Genomic DNA, 19,570 nt, shown 5'->3' with positions numbered 1-19,570 from the left:
CAAGATTCCTTGAAGATTTGTGAAACATGACTTTGCTACAGGGGATGGAAATTTTTGTTGAAGGAATAGCTCTCTGGTCTGTTCAGCCGCTTGGGAGAAAGATTATGAGTTACTTCAACTTCAAACTTTTGGCCTTCAAGTAACTTGCATACTCAGAGAAGCCTTGAGAAGCTGGACATTCCTTCCACTGAGCAGCCTGATAGGCTTCAAAGCATATTTAACTGTAAGTTGTGTTACTGTAGAGTGGAAAATATTAATCAGCTCTAGCCATCTAGGGAGACTGTGGTTATCATTAAGAATATGTGGGACACTCTTACAAGAATTCTTTTTCCCTGCCTGCTGGACAAGCTCTTTCATATAGTTTATCTGCTCCAGCTGCATGCTTTTGAAAAAAAGCTTGACTAAATGAATACTTTCAACTAGAGCTAAAGGCAAACACTCCACTGGAACTTTGCCCTAATCAATAGTAGCAATGTTCATGTCACATGAGAGTCAGAGGACAGAATATGGTGCTTACTGAAGTCAGCAAATAACCTAATTATACTTAGCCTGCTTGAAGAAGGAGACAAGTTAGGTCTGGTCCACCCACATATTAATGCAATGATCATTATCCTTATCCCTTGTTTGCTTTCTGCTTATATTGTAATAAAAAGTGGTGCCAAATGAAGGGTGCTACTGACCCCTTGTGGGAGAAATGCACATTTTAGGATGCAGACAGGTCAATGGGGAAATCGGCTCAGAATTAAGTTTGTCTCCTTACCTCCCACAGATTTATTTCTAAGGAAAATTCAGTGAAACAGTGTTAGTGTTGCAAGAGGTCATGATAGTCTCAAAAGTGTATTTTAAAAATTTTAGAAATTAGGTTTATTAGCTTCTTTAGGGCAGTCACATAAGCATCAATAAATCCTAATTGTAGTAGATACTGCAAAGACTTTCCCATAAGTTAAAGTCTTGCATTGTTGAAGACTAAAATGTATACATTGCCAGTTGGCACAGTTCTCAGTTTTTAATATAAACTATTTTAATCCACCATAGCATCATTTCTAAAGACTGCAAAAAAACCCTACCTTACTATCTTCTGGAAAGCAAGGACATACTACTCTGCTGAAAAGGGAACGAACCATTTAAAACCCTGAAGGTTTTTTCAGCCAAACCCTTATTTTAAGTATCAAGAAAAGTTGGTATGATTCATTCTTGAAAGCAAAAGTTTTCCAAAGCATGTCACCATCATGAGCAGGGCTGCACAAAAATTCAACAATCTTATTTCTGACAACTTATATTTCCTCTCCTTATGGTGGAAAACCAAGTCTGAAAAGGAAGGCCAATGCTTTTTTATTCCAATACTACCACCAATCTTTACTCCCTAAATGAAACAGAGTACACCCATGAAGAAATCTGCATTTGATTCATGTCAAATCCAAAGAAAATCTCGGTGCACCTTCACCACTCCCATCAAAAACAGACAACTGTATATTGAATATAGCTGGAATGACTTAGAATAGCCAAGTGCACTATACAGAAATTAACTGCATTACACAGTACTTATATTATAAAATTATTATGATTATTTATATAGTACAGAAGAAAACAGCCTTCTCAAAATCTAAACCCATCAATACCAAACAGTATTAAAACCTGCAGCTTCCACTGCAATCAACAGCAGGGGCTGAAACCCTTGAGACCACAGAAATGAAGTCTTCAACCAATGCCAGCACCGCTCCCATCACGTTCAATGAACACGTAAGGAGAAAAATGTGAACAGCTTGTAAATCCCAAAGCAAAGAACAAGAGGCTACTTCATATGTATTTTAACAATTCGCACAAATTATTTTTAAATAAAGTTTTTTCAAAAGTATTTGAAAACACTGTTTTCATACAGACCTGTCATATAAACCAAGGCTGAAGAAACTTGAAAAATGAAAAGAAACTGAGACAGAGAGCAACAAACTTTTTATTCTGTCAGTTCCTTTTTTCACCTGTACACTAGGACAAATAAAAACACTAAGCCATATAAGTCTGGTTGGTTTTGTTGCCTTTGATTACATAGGCTTTTTTTTTTTTTTTACAAATGCATCCTTAAATTGAATCCTAAAGTACAAACCATGATGCAGCATCTGTTGTCTCAGAATATGGAAGTTACTGTATCTGGCAGGAGATGTTTAAATGATCACATTCACATAGCCAGATCTGTAAAGGCCATTCAATTACAAGTAAACACAGAGTCTAACAAACAATTAACAGCAACTTGGGTCAGTAGAACAGTACTATGAACTGCATATTTACAGATAAATTTGCACATAATCCAGAGATAATTTTAAATCAACCTTTCTGTTCTGTTCTGTTACAACATAAGCCACCCTTCGAACTTCTACTGTGCTGCTTTAACAATGTTTGAGTACCTTGGAGATTCAAAGGCACATAGCACTTCTGATGCATCCACAAACTCATTCTTCAGGAACACATTATAAAAGAACCAATTTTTTTAAGAACTTTGGACTGCAAAATTTCTCAATAAAGTCTGGTGCTCTTTTAAACATTGTATGCCAACAAGTAACCAAGTTTGCAAATACTTTTTCAGGTATCTAATTTTCAAATTCCATGGTGACATCTAACATCATTACAACTCAGAAGGAGGAAGACAAATGAGCCACAACCCTTTTTCCAATGTTGTGTGCAAAATATCAGTATTAATTCAGCCCAACTATACTTTTAAATCAAAGCTTCAAAAAGTCAGTATACACCTTATATGACAAGTTTTACTAACCATACAGTACATCAGCATTTCCTTTGAAAAGCTTAGACCTTGCTAAGCAGTTTTAAAGTAAGCAATTATATAATGCTATCTGCATACAGAAATACACTACATTCACACAGGCAACCTTAAATTTCTCCAATAAACAGTCATGTCAAAATCTACAGTTTACAGAAAATACAAAGTTAGTTTTAACAAAAGCAGAAATGCTCATTGTGATTCAGTAAAAAACTTTTCTAACATGAATAGTTTGCACTCATAAAGACACTAAGGCTGGGCAAATTAAGTATTTCCTAGAAGCTCAAAATTACACAAAGTTTTCTAACTATGAAATGGCATGCAAACATACTGATTTGTTGTTGGCTATTTCTCTCTCACTTACAGAAGATTTACCAGATCAGAGTAAAGCAGGTACTTCTACATGTTAGACAATGACCTCTTCCTCACACTAAAAATGTCACATACAGAAAATTTTCTCAGCTGTCTTTGATACAAAACCTGCTTCTTTAAATTTGAATATTATGTCCTTCAGATTCTCATGACAGTGCAACAATTAAACAGCTTTCAGAAAGCTTAACAATATCTAAATTTGCCAATTTTCCTTTACAGAAAATATATACAAGTTTATAAATCCATGGCAAGGGCATTACAACTATATTAACATCAATTCACTAACTGGATTGAAAAGATACTTGCATTCTTATGAAGACCCTATGGCTGCTGCCCATTCAATAGTTCTATCAAGGCACTGTACAGTCATTAAATCTCTAGTATTCTCCAAGATGTGCTGAAGAATATTGTGAATGTGTTTAAGTTGTTAAAAAGCCCTGAGTCAGAACTTGCGTATTTACCACAGGCTGAGCTATAAAAATGGCACATACTAAAGCTTCTGCAGACAACAGTTAGCTTTGTCAACACGAACAAAGTATGAAATGCACAGAAGGACAACAGTATGAATTCCAGGAACTTATGCACAGGTATACAATGTACTTTGTGGCAAATCACACACTGCTATTGTACGCAATTTACACGGTAATTTTCTAAAGTAAAAAAAACCTCTGCAACGTATTCAGACATCAAAACTGATGAAGCAAAAGAAAACTGATGCATTCCCTACCCCTTCCCAAAGACAACAAACAGCTAGAGGAGAATTCAGCACTTTGACAAAAAGGAGGTAGCACTGCTAAAGGTTAGACTGTAGTGTTGTTGGGGTTTGGTTTTTTTAAGTGAAAACTTGACCCATGCAGCACAAAGAACAGGATAGGCTCTTCGGTTCACCAGCTGCTACTGGAAGAGTAAAATTATATTTCTCACAATTAGTTTTGTAAAGGAAGCTCAGATCACTAGCTGAAAGCAGCTTCTTCAAACAATTTAGTGTTTACGCTAACTGCAATTAATACTGCTAAAGATAATTACACGTACATAAACCTTCATCTCTAGAAAATATCTACACAATAAGTACTTAATTATTTTTAAAAGACCATTTCAGGTCTTTAAAAGAAGCTAAAATACCAATTATAAGATTATGCTAAAAAGGCACAAGTACTTGTGCAAATCTGCTATATTCTCACCCAGTCCAAGTTAAGAACACCATCTTCTAATCAAACTTCCACATTTACAAAGCAACTTGTTTGCTATCTTACCAGTCTAGTTTTTATTATCCACTTCAGGAAAAAGGGATTTCTCCAAACCCCAACATACAAATGCACAGTAATCCAATAAATGGAAAGTAGGCAATAGCAGCCCAGATTTTGAGAAGTGCCATATAAGCTTGGGCCACAATAAGTGATGATACAAGTTTTGAGGGGAAAAAAAAGTCAAAGGTAGTTATACAAAAGTTAACAATCTACAACTATTAAGTTTATTCTGTTAACCTCTTAGGTTGTCTTTACACTTTAAATCACTGCATAGTGATATGACTGTTTATGTCCCTTAATGAATGGAAAAGAAAGTATTTTACTTAAACATCTGAGCATACCTCACACTGAATAATACATATTTTTAGGTGTCTTGCTACTTGTTTCAAGAAACAAATGAAGATGTTTCATTCCATTTAATTTCAAGATTGTTATTAAATGTTGGGGAATAGACATAACAAACCTTACAACCCTTACATTCTATAACTTTACAATAAATTAAGAGATAAATGTCTAACTGATTTTTCTAATTTTCACTTTGCTCAGGTGAAATTTAGACTTTAATCTTTTCCTGAAGACAGATGCACAGTGATATTACCTTAACTCTACTACTTGTTATGATCCCCTTTGGCCTTCAAGTGAACTTCTCATCCTTCAAACATGTGCGATCCAATTGAACATTCACACTCTGTGCACATTGCACAGATAACCACAAAATAAAGTGAATGAGCTTACTGGGATCCTCAACAACACTAGCTCACCTTCTACACCTGAATGAAAAGAGAGAGTCTGAATATAAATATTTATTTCCATAAATGATACTGGATTTGCAAGCATTTTTCCTCATTAAGTTTTCTGAAAGGCAAACTGTATCATCATCTCCGGACATGATACAGCTCTTCCTCCTGTCAACAAGAGACCTATATAAATAATTCAAGCATCTTGGTTAGCTTTCCTAGTTTTTCTAATTCAGTTGTTTTTCTTGGCACTAAAATAGTTGTTTTTCTGTGTCACCATCAAGCTGACACAGTTCAGTCTCAACTGGCATACAACATTGCTGAATGAGTCCAATCACAAACTCCTGCGCAGTCACATCCATCTGCTGTGAGTGCAGCATAGGATACTAAAGCTGCTCCTACAGCAATACCTTCAGTCATTGTCTCCATTTCCATAGGACTGTGATGGTATTCAACCACTGAGGGTGTTAAACAGTAACTTACATCCAGTTTCCTACCCAGGATGCTTCAGATCTGTTCTAACTCAGCTGAATTATTCAGCTGATGCTAAGCTGGAATACTTTCCAGTAATTCTGGCTTGTTCCAGCAATAAAGAATCAGGAAAATGCAAACTGCTATACTGAGATTTCAGTTTTGTGTTGCGTTATCAAAAAGAGATCCACCCTGCATCTGCACAGCCAAGTTGGCAGTGGTTCCCTTAAATAATTAAGAGGACAAAATATGTCTGCCAGAGACAGAGGAAATCAAGGTACAAATCTGATGCACGACAGGCTAAAATTCAAAATGGATCATCAAATGGCACATCCTATTATAGAAGTATTTCCAGGGGAAGCCTGACAAGAAACTGAAGCCTACTATAGAAAGTTCAGCTGTAAAACATGCTACCAAAAAAAAAAAAAAAAAAAAAAAAACCAAAAAAACCAAACCAAAAACCTTAGTAACATGCATATTGTGCAAATGAAAATTGCAATGAACACTCATATGCACGCAGAGTTCAAGTGGAGATACCTAAAATGCTGAACTGAAAAAAGGCCTTACATAAAAAACTTTCCAAAACTCCTTGAAATTATGGTATTTTTGAATAGGAATTGAGAAGCTAAAAAAGGGAAGCCTGCTTTATTTGATCAAGGATACAATTATCTGAGAACAGATGACTACTAGTATACAAAACAAACCAGACTACTACAGTGACTCCAGATTGCGACTGTGTCCAATGAAAGAACGCTGAAAATAATGAGGAAAATTTGGAATGCTGGATGAGGATTAAAGATGGCTATTGTAAGGCTGTGTATTACACCACTTCATGGTGTTAAAAGCCTCTCTACATACACTTTTCCAATATATCACTGTACTTGTTTCCTGGAAAACTTTATTCAGTGTTTAAATCTTATTGCTTAAAGGTCTGTCTATCTTTACAGCTTATTACAGTCTTCTGAGACATTTGCCAACATGTGCACAGTTCAGGCATATCAACATAAGTTTCAGAAGACAGATTGATTTATCTGCAAAGACCACAATCACAACATTATCCTTACTTGGATCTTTCCCTGAACTATCCTTTTATCCACATTTTAGACATATGCAATGAGAATTCAATGATAAATTCATCTTAGCTGCAAGTAAGGCACCTAAGTGACTCCAGCACGGATTTCTTTAATGTTCTGCAAGAGCACGTCCAAATGAAGTCGACACAATGGTAATGGGCTACATGAACTATGCACTCAGAAAACTGTCAAATCACCTAGGAGCAAGCACAGATTCCTTTTAGCTACAAGAGATCCTTAAATCAGTGCATTTTCTACCACTAAAAAGGATGAAAGGATACATTTGTTTTCAAAATGTTAATAGTTTGCAGTCCCTAACAGTAGCATTTTAGAGGTCAGGAGGAGCAGCTTTTTATCATATCAGGGACAAGAAACTCCTTCAGCAAAATTCAGCTCAACTAGGCACAGCTCACAAAATTCACTGTTCTGTCAGCAATATCTTCATTTGCAGTATTATTCAGTAATGCTCATAGATAAGTTCTGGTGTTAACACCCCACTTAGATGAATAATCAATATTAAATATTCTCTTTTGCTGTTGACACTGTTTGCCTGGAGACAATAAAACTCACTTAAAAAGAAAGGAAATTTTGCAAAATCTCTTTTTTCCGAATTCACAGACCCACAATTTCTAAATGGTTTTGCATGTATGTGTTTCTACACAATGGATCAAATTCACTCATCTAAAAGGGATAACTGACTCACAGCTCAAATGTTCTCCTTTCCACTCAAACTAAAAGCAATTCCATACAAAGTCAAGTAATTAGCAGAATTATGAAGCTCGCTATTTAAGTTACTTAGCTTGAACCTGTTAGCTCAAAGTGCAGTTTTGGAAACATAATGCTTCTAAAAAAGATTTTTCTTTTTATTGTTTCCTACACAACCCATCCTAAGGAACAAAGGGCATGATGAAGTCAGAATTACCCTACCATTGCATTCTGAGGCATGAGCTTATGGGAATAGCATATCTATTATTACTGTGTATATATATTTTGTATTGATTTTTCATGACTGTGTATTTCAAGACAGAAATTAATTGTGAATCAGAACTGTCACAGGAAATGTCGACACTCTCCAGAAAAGCACAAAGCAAAAAAAAAAAAAAAATCCTAAATATTTATGTTTGGTAATAACTGACAATATAAAAAAAAAAATTCCCTTACGTCACTTGACATCTGATACATACATGACACACATGAACAAAACCAAAATAAGATTGTTCCTTTAAACTTTAAGGGGAAGAAGAAGACAGAAACAAAATGAAAAAAGACTGCTTTAAATTAGCATTAGGCTTAGATGTTTTTTAAGAGTAAAGCTACAAGGTGACTGTTCAAATACTGTTTCTTTTATTTGGTGTGTTCACAGTCTTTAAACAATTACTATGTAACAAACCTGTGCTACAGTATTAGAAATGTTTTCATCTGAACCCTTTACTACCTTTCAAACTAACAGAGGTTTAAAAGCATCACCATGTCCTTACTCTTTCACAACCTAGAAAAAAAGACCCTGGCCCCTGTTCAGTACAAAAGGATCCTCCGTTCGATTGCCTTGCGGCAAATGGGGCACTCGCTCATCCGGTCTCCGCAGAGCTGGCACGTCCCGTGGCCACACAGGAAGATCATGTTCTTCAGGCGGTCCAAACACACGGGACACATTGTCTGCAAAAGATGTGGACAGGTTACCTACTCAGTGGTAGTAGTTATACAGGTTACCTAGTCAGTGGTAGTAGTTATAGTGAATGTGCAACATCTCAATTGCTGAAATTCAACAACAAATATGTCATCCTAAGCACAGTGGATAATTGCCATAGCCACTAAGCTAAATTGTGGGGTTTCTTTTAAATCCCATTTTTATCCCCCATGGACTTAAAATATATGGAATTTTCCTACTCCATCATGATACAACCACGTAGATTTTTTCTAAATATGATTTCTTTAATTAAGGCAATCCAGTAGTAGATTGACACCATATTTTCAATACAATTGTGCAGATCTGCAACATAAAAACTCTCTTCAGAAACATGTAATATAATCTTCCAGGGAGCAAAACATAAACAGCTTGATGTACGCAATGCTTGGGTAATGATTTACAAATTTCTTCTCAGGCTAGCTAGCCATTCATAAACTTACCTGTAAACACCAAGCACTCAACACCCACAGAAGGAATAAAAACGCTGCATAATCGATATGACATGTAAAATTTAGTACTTTGTGGAAGTTATCTAGATTTTCAACCAAAAGAACAGCACAAGTTTCAAATCAAGAACAGTTTAGTAAATCTGTAACCTTCACTAGTAACAGCAGCACAGCAAACTTTTAAAATCAGTTTTAATTGCTGAACGTGAAGTGATGGTCAATGCCCAAAGTTCTTCAACAGCAAAATTCATTTTGCACCAAGCCACTAAGGAACAACGTCCTTCACCTTTTGTCATGTGCAGAAATTGAAGTTTTCAAAAGGCATGTTCCTTCACCATAAATATATTGCAGCCGTATTAGGATTTCATTTATAACAGTTTATCAAATGTTAGTAAATGAACAGATGTTACAACAGATGAAAATTGTTAAGACCATTCCACAGAACAAATCAAATCTAAGATGTCCCCTTATCTGAGACATACTACAAATATCTAACAATTACAAATATCGATCTCATACATAAAATGAAATACTGACAAGGTTTGTATTTCAAATACAAATTCATTTTATCACCACCTTGCACCTGTGATTTGCTTCTGTATTCATCATTGGGACTTCACGTCAATTTGTTCATTGCATGAGAGAAAATCTATACGAAGGTACACTGTTCAGAAAAACCCTAAAGCACATTCTCTATGAAATCAATAGGTATTACTTCCTAGGGTAGATAGCTTAACTGAAGACCAAAAAAATTCACCAAAATTCTGCTTAAGAGTTTAAATTGGCATGGAATCTGGCCAAATCACTATTTTAATCTTCAGGGTACTAGTATAATGGGCTAGCAGGAAAATAAAACCTCCAGGTAAAACTTTAAGTCACTTTATACTTAAAAAAAGCCCCAAAGGGGAATGTGCTCCAGCTTTGCCAGAATTTCCACAGTACTGTAACAAAACATTCCCAAACTAAAAATTTGCAGAAGACTGACTGTCTGTCAATCAGTCCTGCTCACTTTTCCATTCACATGAAGTCATCACCTTCACATCCCACACATCAATGGAACCTTGAGAGTATTCCTCCTCCAGTAACTCACAGACTTCAGGTATCAGTGAAACAGCTATTTCCAATGCAATGAATACACAGCTGTGTGACACGTGTCTGTAACTTGGCAGCGCAGGCATGACGATCTTTCACAAACGACTGACAAAGCAAACACTCATCTTATCTTTGGGAAAATCCCCAATATGTAGCATTTATTGTATGTTTTGGCTAATTATTTGCTTTTGTGTCTAAATATAATATCAAAATTACTGAAGTTACAAGGGTCTGTTTCTCTCCAAATGCTACACCATCATTTAAAAATTAAAACATCCAGTAAGGAACACAGAAATAATAAAAAAATCAAACCTGTTGAAACACCACTACTTTGATCCGTTTCATTCAGTCAAGGACAGAAACCCCAACATTTTCATTTTATAGATATGCAGTATTAGAAGATTGCCCTATTTCCCCTGCTTAGTACAGAAGCACAGTATATAAAATATGTTAGCTGTTTAATTTCTTAACATGATACTATCTTAACACTTAAGTTACTTCACACAGTAGGAGGACTCAGCTGGCAGAATAACAAGCTTCCTGTTTGCTACACAATTCTCTTCTGACAGGCTTTTCTCAATTAGTTCAGCAGTTTCCCAGTGGGATATAAGCCCAGAAAACTGAGTTTTATCCAATTCTGAAGGAGAATACCTTATTTAACCACCATCTTATACTTGTACAGTGAAAGAAAGTTCACTGCAAGCATTATGCCCCTTTTGGGCAGCGGAAAATAAGGAGTGAAAAGTAAGTACCTGTAACTATTATATTATTTGTTAGAACATCCTCTGCATGAAATCCCATTTTTTTATCTGCCTGCAACATTTGACTCCCATCTTTTGAAGGAAAACAAACAGTATAAAAAGGCATTATGCCTGTTCTATATGAGAATTACTTCTTCAGGTAAGTACTCTGGGAAAGCGCCCATTACACTTTAAGTATAACTTGGTTTGCAACTCAAATAAATTTTCTTTCACTAACAAGGTGTTTTAAACTGCTTGAAGTATAAATTCCTCACTACTAAAAACAGTTTTTACAACAATATACAGGTGCACAGTGACAAAATAAATTTCTTTTTTAAGGAGGAAGAAAGTGATGTAAGTATGGTGAAGGAACATACGTAAGGTATTAGATGGATGATGATGATTATGTATGAAATGGAGTGAAGGTATTGCAATTACAGTCAAAAGGGTTCACATTCAGGGAATCCCTGACGAATGGTGTGGTCATCAGATGTGGGAGATTCTGTTGACATCAGCATCACTTCTGCTTGGCACCAGAAATAGTTTTAAAAGCTTGCTGCACTAACATATTAGATTATCATTGAAGGTATGAGTTGAAACAAAGGCTTATACCTGCTGAAAGAGAACAAATTAATTTTAAGTAGAAAAATATCAATTGAACATGAAGACTGAACTATTACAGCACAAATCAAAAGAATACACAATTATTCTGGAATGCTGTGCATAACTTCAAGCACAAATTTGAAAGATTAGATGATCAATTTTAATCAAATCTGACTTGCTACTCACAAGTATGATACAACTTGCCCTGTCACAAGACTAAGCACAAAAGACACTGAAAACACAAGAGTCTCAAGCCAAGAGACATACAAGGAATAACCAGAACCATCTGTTCTAGTCAGAGGCACTGAACAATTCTGGCTGCTGGCTAGCAAAATCCCAAAGGTTAGGTAAAATCAGAGAGACTAAAATAGCACCGAAGGAAAACTGACAAAAACCCCTGAGATCACATCTAACCAAGAAGAAAAACTGTAACAAAGTAGTTTTCTTCTCATGTGCCTATACATAAGAATACCAGCATACCCAAACAGAACTCTGATCTTCTGTAACTCCTAAAGTACCCTGAAAAAATGTATCTGAAGAAAACAAATTACTTGCATTTAAGCACTCATCTGGCATCTTGTGCATGCACCATTTCAAATGCCAAAAGAATAATCTTACTCTTTCCATTCAATGCTAAAATGTAAAGCAGAAGCTATATAGTGGATGCAAGCCATCAGAGATGACAGCAACATCTGGAGTTTCCAGGTAAGACAGACATGCATTTTCAAATTACAATTTTCAATCTTGCATGTTCTTTACACATAAAAACTACACAGGAAACTCTTCTGAATTTCTATTACTAGGGTGCTGGCCCAGTCACCATATGACAGGAAAAGCTCCTCACAGACATTCAGTTGAGCATATCAGCTCTCAAATTTAAGGCATTTTGAAACACAGGCCCTAAAGCTGGCAATCTCAATGTTCTAGCCCCGGCTTTCATGCACATGAACAGCTGAATCCAACAACTACCAGGACTAGATGTCATACTGCCATCACTGAAGTATTATGGACTGCTGTAAGCCTACTACAGGAAAAGGCAAGCTAGAACACCTCAGTTTCCTGTATCCATGAAAAGTTTCTTCCAACTGTGTTATACCCACGGAAACAAAAAGTCACATTATCAGGGTTCTAAGAGAGTAACCTCATTCAGTAGTCAGATGCTCCAGATCCCTTACTGCTGAAAGATCTGCAAACACTACACCTAATTACAAAGATAAACCTTAACATTTAAATTCCAAATATTTGAATTACATGTATAATATTTTCAAAGTTTTAACCTTGCAGCCACACAGTTTTTTGAAGAGTGTGTTCACTATACCCTTCATAAGACAGATAACTGTCAGCTATTGTTCCAAGGCAGTTAATGAACAGACAAGTCAAGATTAAGGTAGATACAGAATGATGAAGATGATCTACTTTTATCATCACTGTTCTGTGAAAACAGTTTCTGCTGTACCAACACATTCAGGTCAGCTAAACAGTCAGAGAATGTACTGGCTGGGAAGAGCATCCTTTTTCAGTCACATCAACACACATGCTCTAATAGATGGATTATCAAACATAGCCACTCGATTTTTTCTTTTAATCCCATACATAGAGGACATACGAGTCACATCCCACAAAAAATATTGGTCTTCCAACTACAGTTTAAGACCTGATGCACTTCAACATGTCATTTTGCTTTAAATAATAAAGGATGCATTGCCTTTTTCAGTCAAGTGGTTCTTGCACTTAATGGTTCTTACAACTTTTATCCAGCACTTTTACCTGTTCCTTGATGTCTTGCAACTGTTGCTGCAGCTTCTGTACATCTGCATTGACATTAGTGTTGTCTTTGTCCTTCTGCAAAACTGGAATGTTTCCACTTGCTGTAGCATTAAAAGAAAATAAAAATACGTGATTACGCAGCAATCTAACAAACCAGGAATAATTATTTCCAGTGTCACAGCTACAATTTTTCAATTATCTGAAAAAAATGTTAGTCAACCATCTTTGATAATCTAATTAAATTCACTACACCCTCACTGCAGCTCAACAAAGAATTTCTTTGAGTTTAGCAGCAACACTTCTTTGACAAGTATTTCCATAATAATGATGCTTGTAGTCCCTTAATCTTCTCAGAATTTTTATTTGTCAGTGAAGTTCCTGACATGAATATTTTTTGCATATGTTTAAGAAAAAAAAAAGCCAAATTCCTTCACACTGAAATGACTTTTTTATCTACAGAGATGATTCTATTTGGTGTTCAAAATTGCCCAAGTGTCTTAGAAGCAGTTCATTCAAATTTTGAACAAGCTCAGATTAATAGTCCTCTATTTGACTAATCTGGGAAGCAATGAAAGAAAGAATTGTCAAGTTTTGAATTTCCAGTGAGTACTGAAGATTTGATTTTAATGACTATTCTTATATTAATCTATTTCAGAACATTATGACAAGAATTAACTGATATCCCATTCTCATAAACTCAGCTGAAATACAGTGTACCACATATACACACACAGAGCAAATACAAATAATTCATAGAAATTACTCAAATAAGTCACAAGAAGTTTAAAAACTAGTCAAAGGACGAGATGTAAAACCAGACATTCTCTCAGGAAAGTTGCTTGTACCTACATACAAAATACTTACCATTACTTCAGAGTACCAGAGGTAAAAAAAAAATTATTTGCTCATTTGCACAATCACAGAAAATCTTCAGCATTTACTTCTTAGGGCATTAGTAAGTGGCCAAGTCATCACATGTTTTGGATTCTACTCCGAATGCCAGAAGCAACTCTCCAATGTAATGACTGGTGGTGTTACCACATTTGCTGCTACTGATGCAGAAAGTAGGGCAAACAGCAAAGGGATACCTGGGTTAGCACTGTTTTCGTTAAACTTTTCTTCAGAAAGGAGAGAAATATTTAGATCATTTAAGAGAATGAGAATAGGTTGGTGGAGGAACAGGAAAGAGTATGGGCTCTGGAGTCACTCACAAATATCATCACTGGTATCTTCTGTACCTTTCCCTCCGCAGCACATTATGAAAGGCACTCTTCGCTCAACCACTGCCCGACACTGTACACATTTCTTCATCAAGCTTGCACAATCTGAGGGAACAGAGAAATAAATCAACTCTGAATTTTCCCACTTTGTTTTTCTTTTTTCCTATCCATGAGTTTGTTTATTCAGAGTAACTGTACAGCAATGACTGAATAGATGCTTATAATACAAAGAACTACTTGAGTTTATCTTCACATAATTTTCTGCAAATCACACCTAAACAATGTCCTTTTTGGTGCTCAAAGTAAATCTATTCTCTATCTCCTTTTAAGATATTTCAAGTGAACAGGTTCCTCTTTCTCCAGATGGATGTCTAGTCCACAAGAATTACAGAAATTAAAAGGTAATCACACATTTGAGACCAGAACTTCCAAGAATGTCCTGGCTATCTGTTTTTTTCTTTAGAACAAAGGATCTCAGTGTCCTAATGCTCCAGGGGCAAAGAGATGCAGCTCTTTACCCCTAAGAGTAAACCTACATATTTTGATATAATCCTAGAGAGGGGGTTGTAATTTTTCAACTAAAGGCAAGCTATTGTCTCATAAATGCCAAAAGGTTACTGTGATTCAAGAGAGTGGGTCCTACAAAATACACAAACTTGAAGACTGTCATCCTGCTTGAACAAGATGGCCAGAAAAAAATCTGGAAAGAAACAATCTACAACTGTTAAACCTTCTGCTGTCCTTGTTACAGCTTAGACCTGGTAATGTGTACTGCGCTGCTGAAATCCTTCACCACAGTCATCAATCTTTTTGTTGTCTTCTTTCCTGGGAAACAATTCAAAAAAACTTCTCTCATCATCTTTCAACTGCAGACAGTGAAAGAGGCCAGATCAGGCTAACTACAGTCAGTGGTTTAATGTCAGCTGCCTCAGCCAGAACAGAGGAAGAAACCAGACTTCTTTAGCAAGTCCAAGTAAGCAGTTACTCATGGGAACGATTACCTTCCCTCTTGTGTAGATCCTCATCAATAAGGACTGCTCTTCTCTAGGGAAATGACCCTTCAACAAAACCCTGAAATGTCTGGAGACAAGGTGATAGCTGCATTCTCATCCACTTACACTCAAAACCAAAACATTTCTAGACCTCGCCTATCTATTTTACCATTACACAAGATATATCAAAATGAACCATAACTAGTGCTCTTTGCAAAGATATATTATGTGACTTTTGGGGCACAATACAGCTCTTGTGCAAATCTGTAGATTAATAATGAAGCATACTAAGTATTTATTGACAATATTTTTTAAAAATACCATTTGCATATCTGAATGCTTTGAAAAAGCTGCAACAAAACAACAAAATTAATTCTAATTACTACCGAAGTGTTAATGATATACAGTAGGCTTCTTTAACGTGAGAAAGCCTACTCACAGTTAAATAATTCAGATGAAAGAGCACATGCTTTCTAAGTATTTGAAAATCTCCACTTTGTCCTCCAATTATTATCAGCATGACAAATAATGTCAAAATTCTGATGATCACACCAGACTACCAAGTAAATTGAACCTGAAATCAGATTACTAATGGTCACTGTTGAGACGGACACATGACATACACACACACACACACACACACACACACACACACACACTTGCTAATGCTTTTAGCAGTCTGATTAAAAACATTCTGTCTCACTATTATTTCCAAAAGAGGTTTTGTAAAGTTACTTACTCTCACAGGCACACATATGACCACAAGGCTGGAAGAGCACTGCTGCCTTTTTGTCTGAACATACTACGCATTCTTCAATCTGTAAAGAGCAACACACACACATGAGCAAAGTGCATCTCCTGCTCTCTACATTAATTTCCAAGGCACATGGGCCTCAAGAATCTCCATCTAGTGGGGTTTTTAATTCATTCAGTATCTCAAAATGCAACTTAAATAAGTTATCACACTAACTTCTAAGAACAGGTATTTTCTGGCAATTTTTACACATTCAGTACAATGACAGGCAGAGAGAAGCATTTAGAACATCATATATTTCTTTTTCTTTTTTATTTTCTCCTTCTTTATTCCATCAATGATACTTAAATCAGGGTTGATCAGATTGGAGAAGAGACTCTCCAGGAAGATGTTATTACAGCCTTTCTGTACTCAAAGGGAGCTTATAAGAAAGATGGAAACAAACTTTTTTGCTGGGCCTGTTGCTGTAGTACAGGGGGTAATAGTTTTAGACTAAAAGAAAGCCAATTTGGTATAAAAAATAAATTTTTTATGATGAGGGTCATGAAACACTGGAACAGGTTACTCAGAGTGGTGGCAGATGATCCACCCCTGGAAACATTCAAGGTCAAGCTGGACAGGGCTCTAAGCAACCTGATCTCGTTGAAGATGTCCCTGCTCATTGCACGGTATCAGATGTCAGTCACATTACTGATTTTAAAGGCCCCTTCCAACATTCTATGATCCTACGAAATTTAACTTAAAAGGTACTTTTACAGAAATATTTTAATATTCTGGGTTAGGGTTTCTCAAGTCCTTTTGTGTGAGAGCTGTATATATCATGGAATCATCAAATGGTTTGGGTTAGAAAGGACCTTAGAGATCCCCCAGTTCCAACCCCTGCCATGGGCAGGGACACCTTCTACTAGACCAGGTTATTCAGGGCCCCATCCAACCTGGCCTTGAACACTGCCAGGGATGGGGCATATGCAGTATGATCATAGACATCATATACAATTCCATTTATACTGGCCTGGACTATCTGTTCCAGTTCATAGAACTGTTGTCCTGATTAATTCATTTCTTAGCCTTGCGGTTTTTATACAGAAAAGTATAAGAGAAGTATTGACCAGATATTCCAACCTTTCAAACTAATTCAGCAAAGGAAATCAAAGGAAGGCTATCCACAAAGCTTAGCTTTCACCTGGGAAAGCTGATTTCCATAAAGTACCTTCTTTAGATGAATGAGTAGGGGCAGAACCCTCACTTTGCTGCTCCAAATCACCCAGTGGCAGACCCTTTTCACTGACTGTAAAGAAAGTCTAGAGAAAAGGAGCTCCCACTATGTTAACATTTGGCTTTTGAACATACACAATGCAGAACAGCAAACAGTATAAGAAGAATAAGAGAGTGAGTAGTAAAAACAGTGCAACTTTATATTTACCATTTTTATACTTACTCTGAGAGGGAGGAAAAAACAACATACTACAGAAGCAGACTAATCAAACATGTTTGGAAAAAGAAAAAAAAAACAACAAAAAACCAAACAGTTGGGTTTCCAAAAGAAAAAACCCCAAACAAACAAAAAAACCCCCAAAGCCAATCTAAAAATCAAACATAAATGCAAATGCAGAACATGATTTCTTTTTTTTAACAGCTAAAAAAAAAACCAGGACAAGACTTGGTGATTACAAGGAATAAAATAATACTCAAACAGAAAAGCAATGGAGAGGTATCCATATAGTCAAAACTACTTGTGAATAACCATTTGAAAAACCTTGGTCTCCAAAACAGGACATGACTGATTGATTCTCTGAAGGAAAAAGACAGTGTAATGAAACTCATGTTTCCAAAGAAAAAGAAGGTGAAAGCTGAAAGTAATTATTAACTACAAAAACAAGCACATATTAACTCAGTTTACAGGCAAATCATCTTTCAAGCAGCCCTAAGGAAAGGAAGAACTCAATATTACTGAGGGAAATTATACTTTAGAAAAAGCAGCAATTTATCTTAACATGAAGAAAAGATACCATAGCAGGGGGGAAATAGTCTATTTCAATAAAGCATCCTCAGGTGACTGTATTAGGAACTCTGAGGACCTGAACAATGAAGACATTGCAAGGCAGGGAGAGGTAGGTATGACAGGCAATTTCAGAGATTTTTACCTTTGTCCTAGACTGAACTTGTTCTTTACAGATGAGACATTTTTTCACCCTTGGTGAGCACAAGGAACACGTGGCAATGTGGCCACACGGGCCAAACAGAGTGTCTCTCTTCATGTCTGAACACACCATGCATTCTTCTAAGGTTTCAGAATCATTGTTGATCATAGACGGACTTCGGGAACCAACTTGGCCACTACAAAGAAACCTTGCAGTGAAACTTTTAATAATTAAAAAAAACTCACTCAAATTAAAATGCACATCAACTGGCTGCTTCTATACTCCTATACACTTGGGCATCAATGTACAATCATACAGCCATCTGAACTGCCTTTTCCCAGAAGTACAGCTGACACTGCAGTGCAAGGTTACATGCTCTGATAAGGCATTGTCCAGAAACAGGACACACAAGTCAGGATATCGTGTTGTGAACGTAAAAAGTCCCTTCCTCTCGTCCTAAAGAGCTTGCTTTACTAACAGAAACATGCCCTGCGGTGGGCAGACGCATCCCCCGGGCCATCCACCCATCCATCCATCCCCACGCCCGGCAGTGCCGGACCCGGGACCGGAGCTCCACGCTGCGCTGGCCCGCAGAGGGCGCGCGTGCCCAACTCCCGCCACGGGATGGGGCTAGGACACACGGACACACAGACAGCAAAAGGAAATAAGCACCTTACTCTTTACCAGGGCAACATCAATAAAAACAGCCTCTCTTTGTCACATTTTAAGAGTACTGTTTTGATTTCCATACAAGAATTAAAGATGAGAATCATTTGTGGCAACGGGTGGAACGTAACTAGGACAAGGTGAATCCTCTGATACTGCATGGACCTGATAACATGGTACTTCACTGAAACCGTAATTCCTAAAGACATCAGACCTACTCCTTCGTTCTCTTTTCACAGAATCACACAGTTGTTCAGATTAACAGGTACTCAGTAGCAGCAACAACAGTGAATTCATATCAGTTTATACCAAGCTTTGCCCATTTCAGTCATTCAAAGTTGTATGGACAGAGATTTCACAACTTTCCAGGCCAACGTGTTTGCAATGCTTAGTTATTCTTCTAGGGACCTCCCCCGCGACTGCCTTGTGAAGTTCTACCAATTTCCCCCCTGAAGACTGTCACCTTACCATTCTCCCCTGTCTTATACTAATATGCGTGAAAGCCCTCCAAGACTTGGGTAAGTTTCAAGTAATGTACTTGTGAATAGCATTCAGTGTACCATACAAACCTAAAGAATTAAAAGTAAAAAAAAAAAACCACACACAAAAACCCCCACCAAACTCCCAAATTTGTATGTTTTAATTAGCTATTGCTAATTAAAGGTTCAACATTTTTAAAAAATCAGTTAATCTGTGGAAAGCAGACATTTGGAAACTGTATTTTATGAATATACAAACCTGACTTTTTCTTTGTGACATTTAGCCAGTGCTTTGCAGAGACTTGGATCAGGG

At 36.6% G+C, this 19,570-nt stretch overlaps 1 protein-coding gene across 1 annotated transcript in view; it reads right to left on the bottom strand.

Annotated features, from left to right (window-relative positions):
* Positions 1-1,932: 1,932 nt before the first annotated feature.
* The window catches only part of MIB1 (mindbomb E3 ubiquitin protein ligase 1), a 77,275-nt gene continuing 59,637 nt past the window's right edge, over positions 1,933-19,570 (bottom strand). The window contains exons 16-21 of the mRNA XM_031066604.1: positions 19,517-19,570; positions 18,116-18,308; positions 15,957-16,035; positions 14,217-14,330; positions 13,006-13,106; positions 1,933-8,326 (exon numbers count right to left, since the gene is read on the bottom strand). The exon at positions 19,517-19,570 is cut by the window's right edge and continues 116 nt beyond it. Of these exons, the coding sequence (XP_030922464.1) occupies positions 8,186-8,326; positions 13,006-13,106; positions 14,217-14,330; positions 15,957-16,035; positions 18,116-18,308; positions 19,517-19,570 (682 nt within the window). The 3' untranslated portion in view covers positions 1,933-8,185. The remainder of the gene's footprint in view (positions 8,327-13,005; positions 13,107-14,216; positions 14,331-15,956; positions 16,036-18,115; positions 18,309-19,516) is intronic.

This window comes from Geospiza fortis, unplaced genomic scaffold (genome assembly GCF_000277835.1).
Source record: "Geospiza fortis unplaced genomic scaffold, GeoFor_1.0 scaffold53, whole genome shotgun sequence".
Lineage (NCBI taxonomy): Eukaryota > Metazoa > Chordata > Aves > Passeriformes > Thraupidae > Geospiza > Geospiza fortis.
Note: the sequence above shows the minus strand (reverse complement) of the source record. Positions and strands in the feature narration are given on the sequence as shown.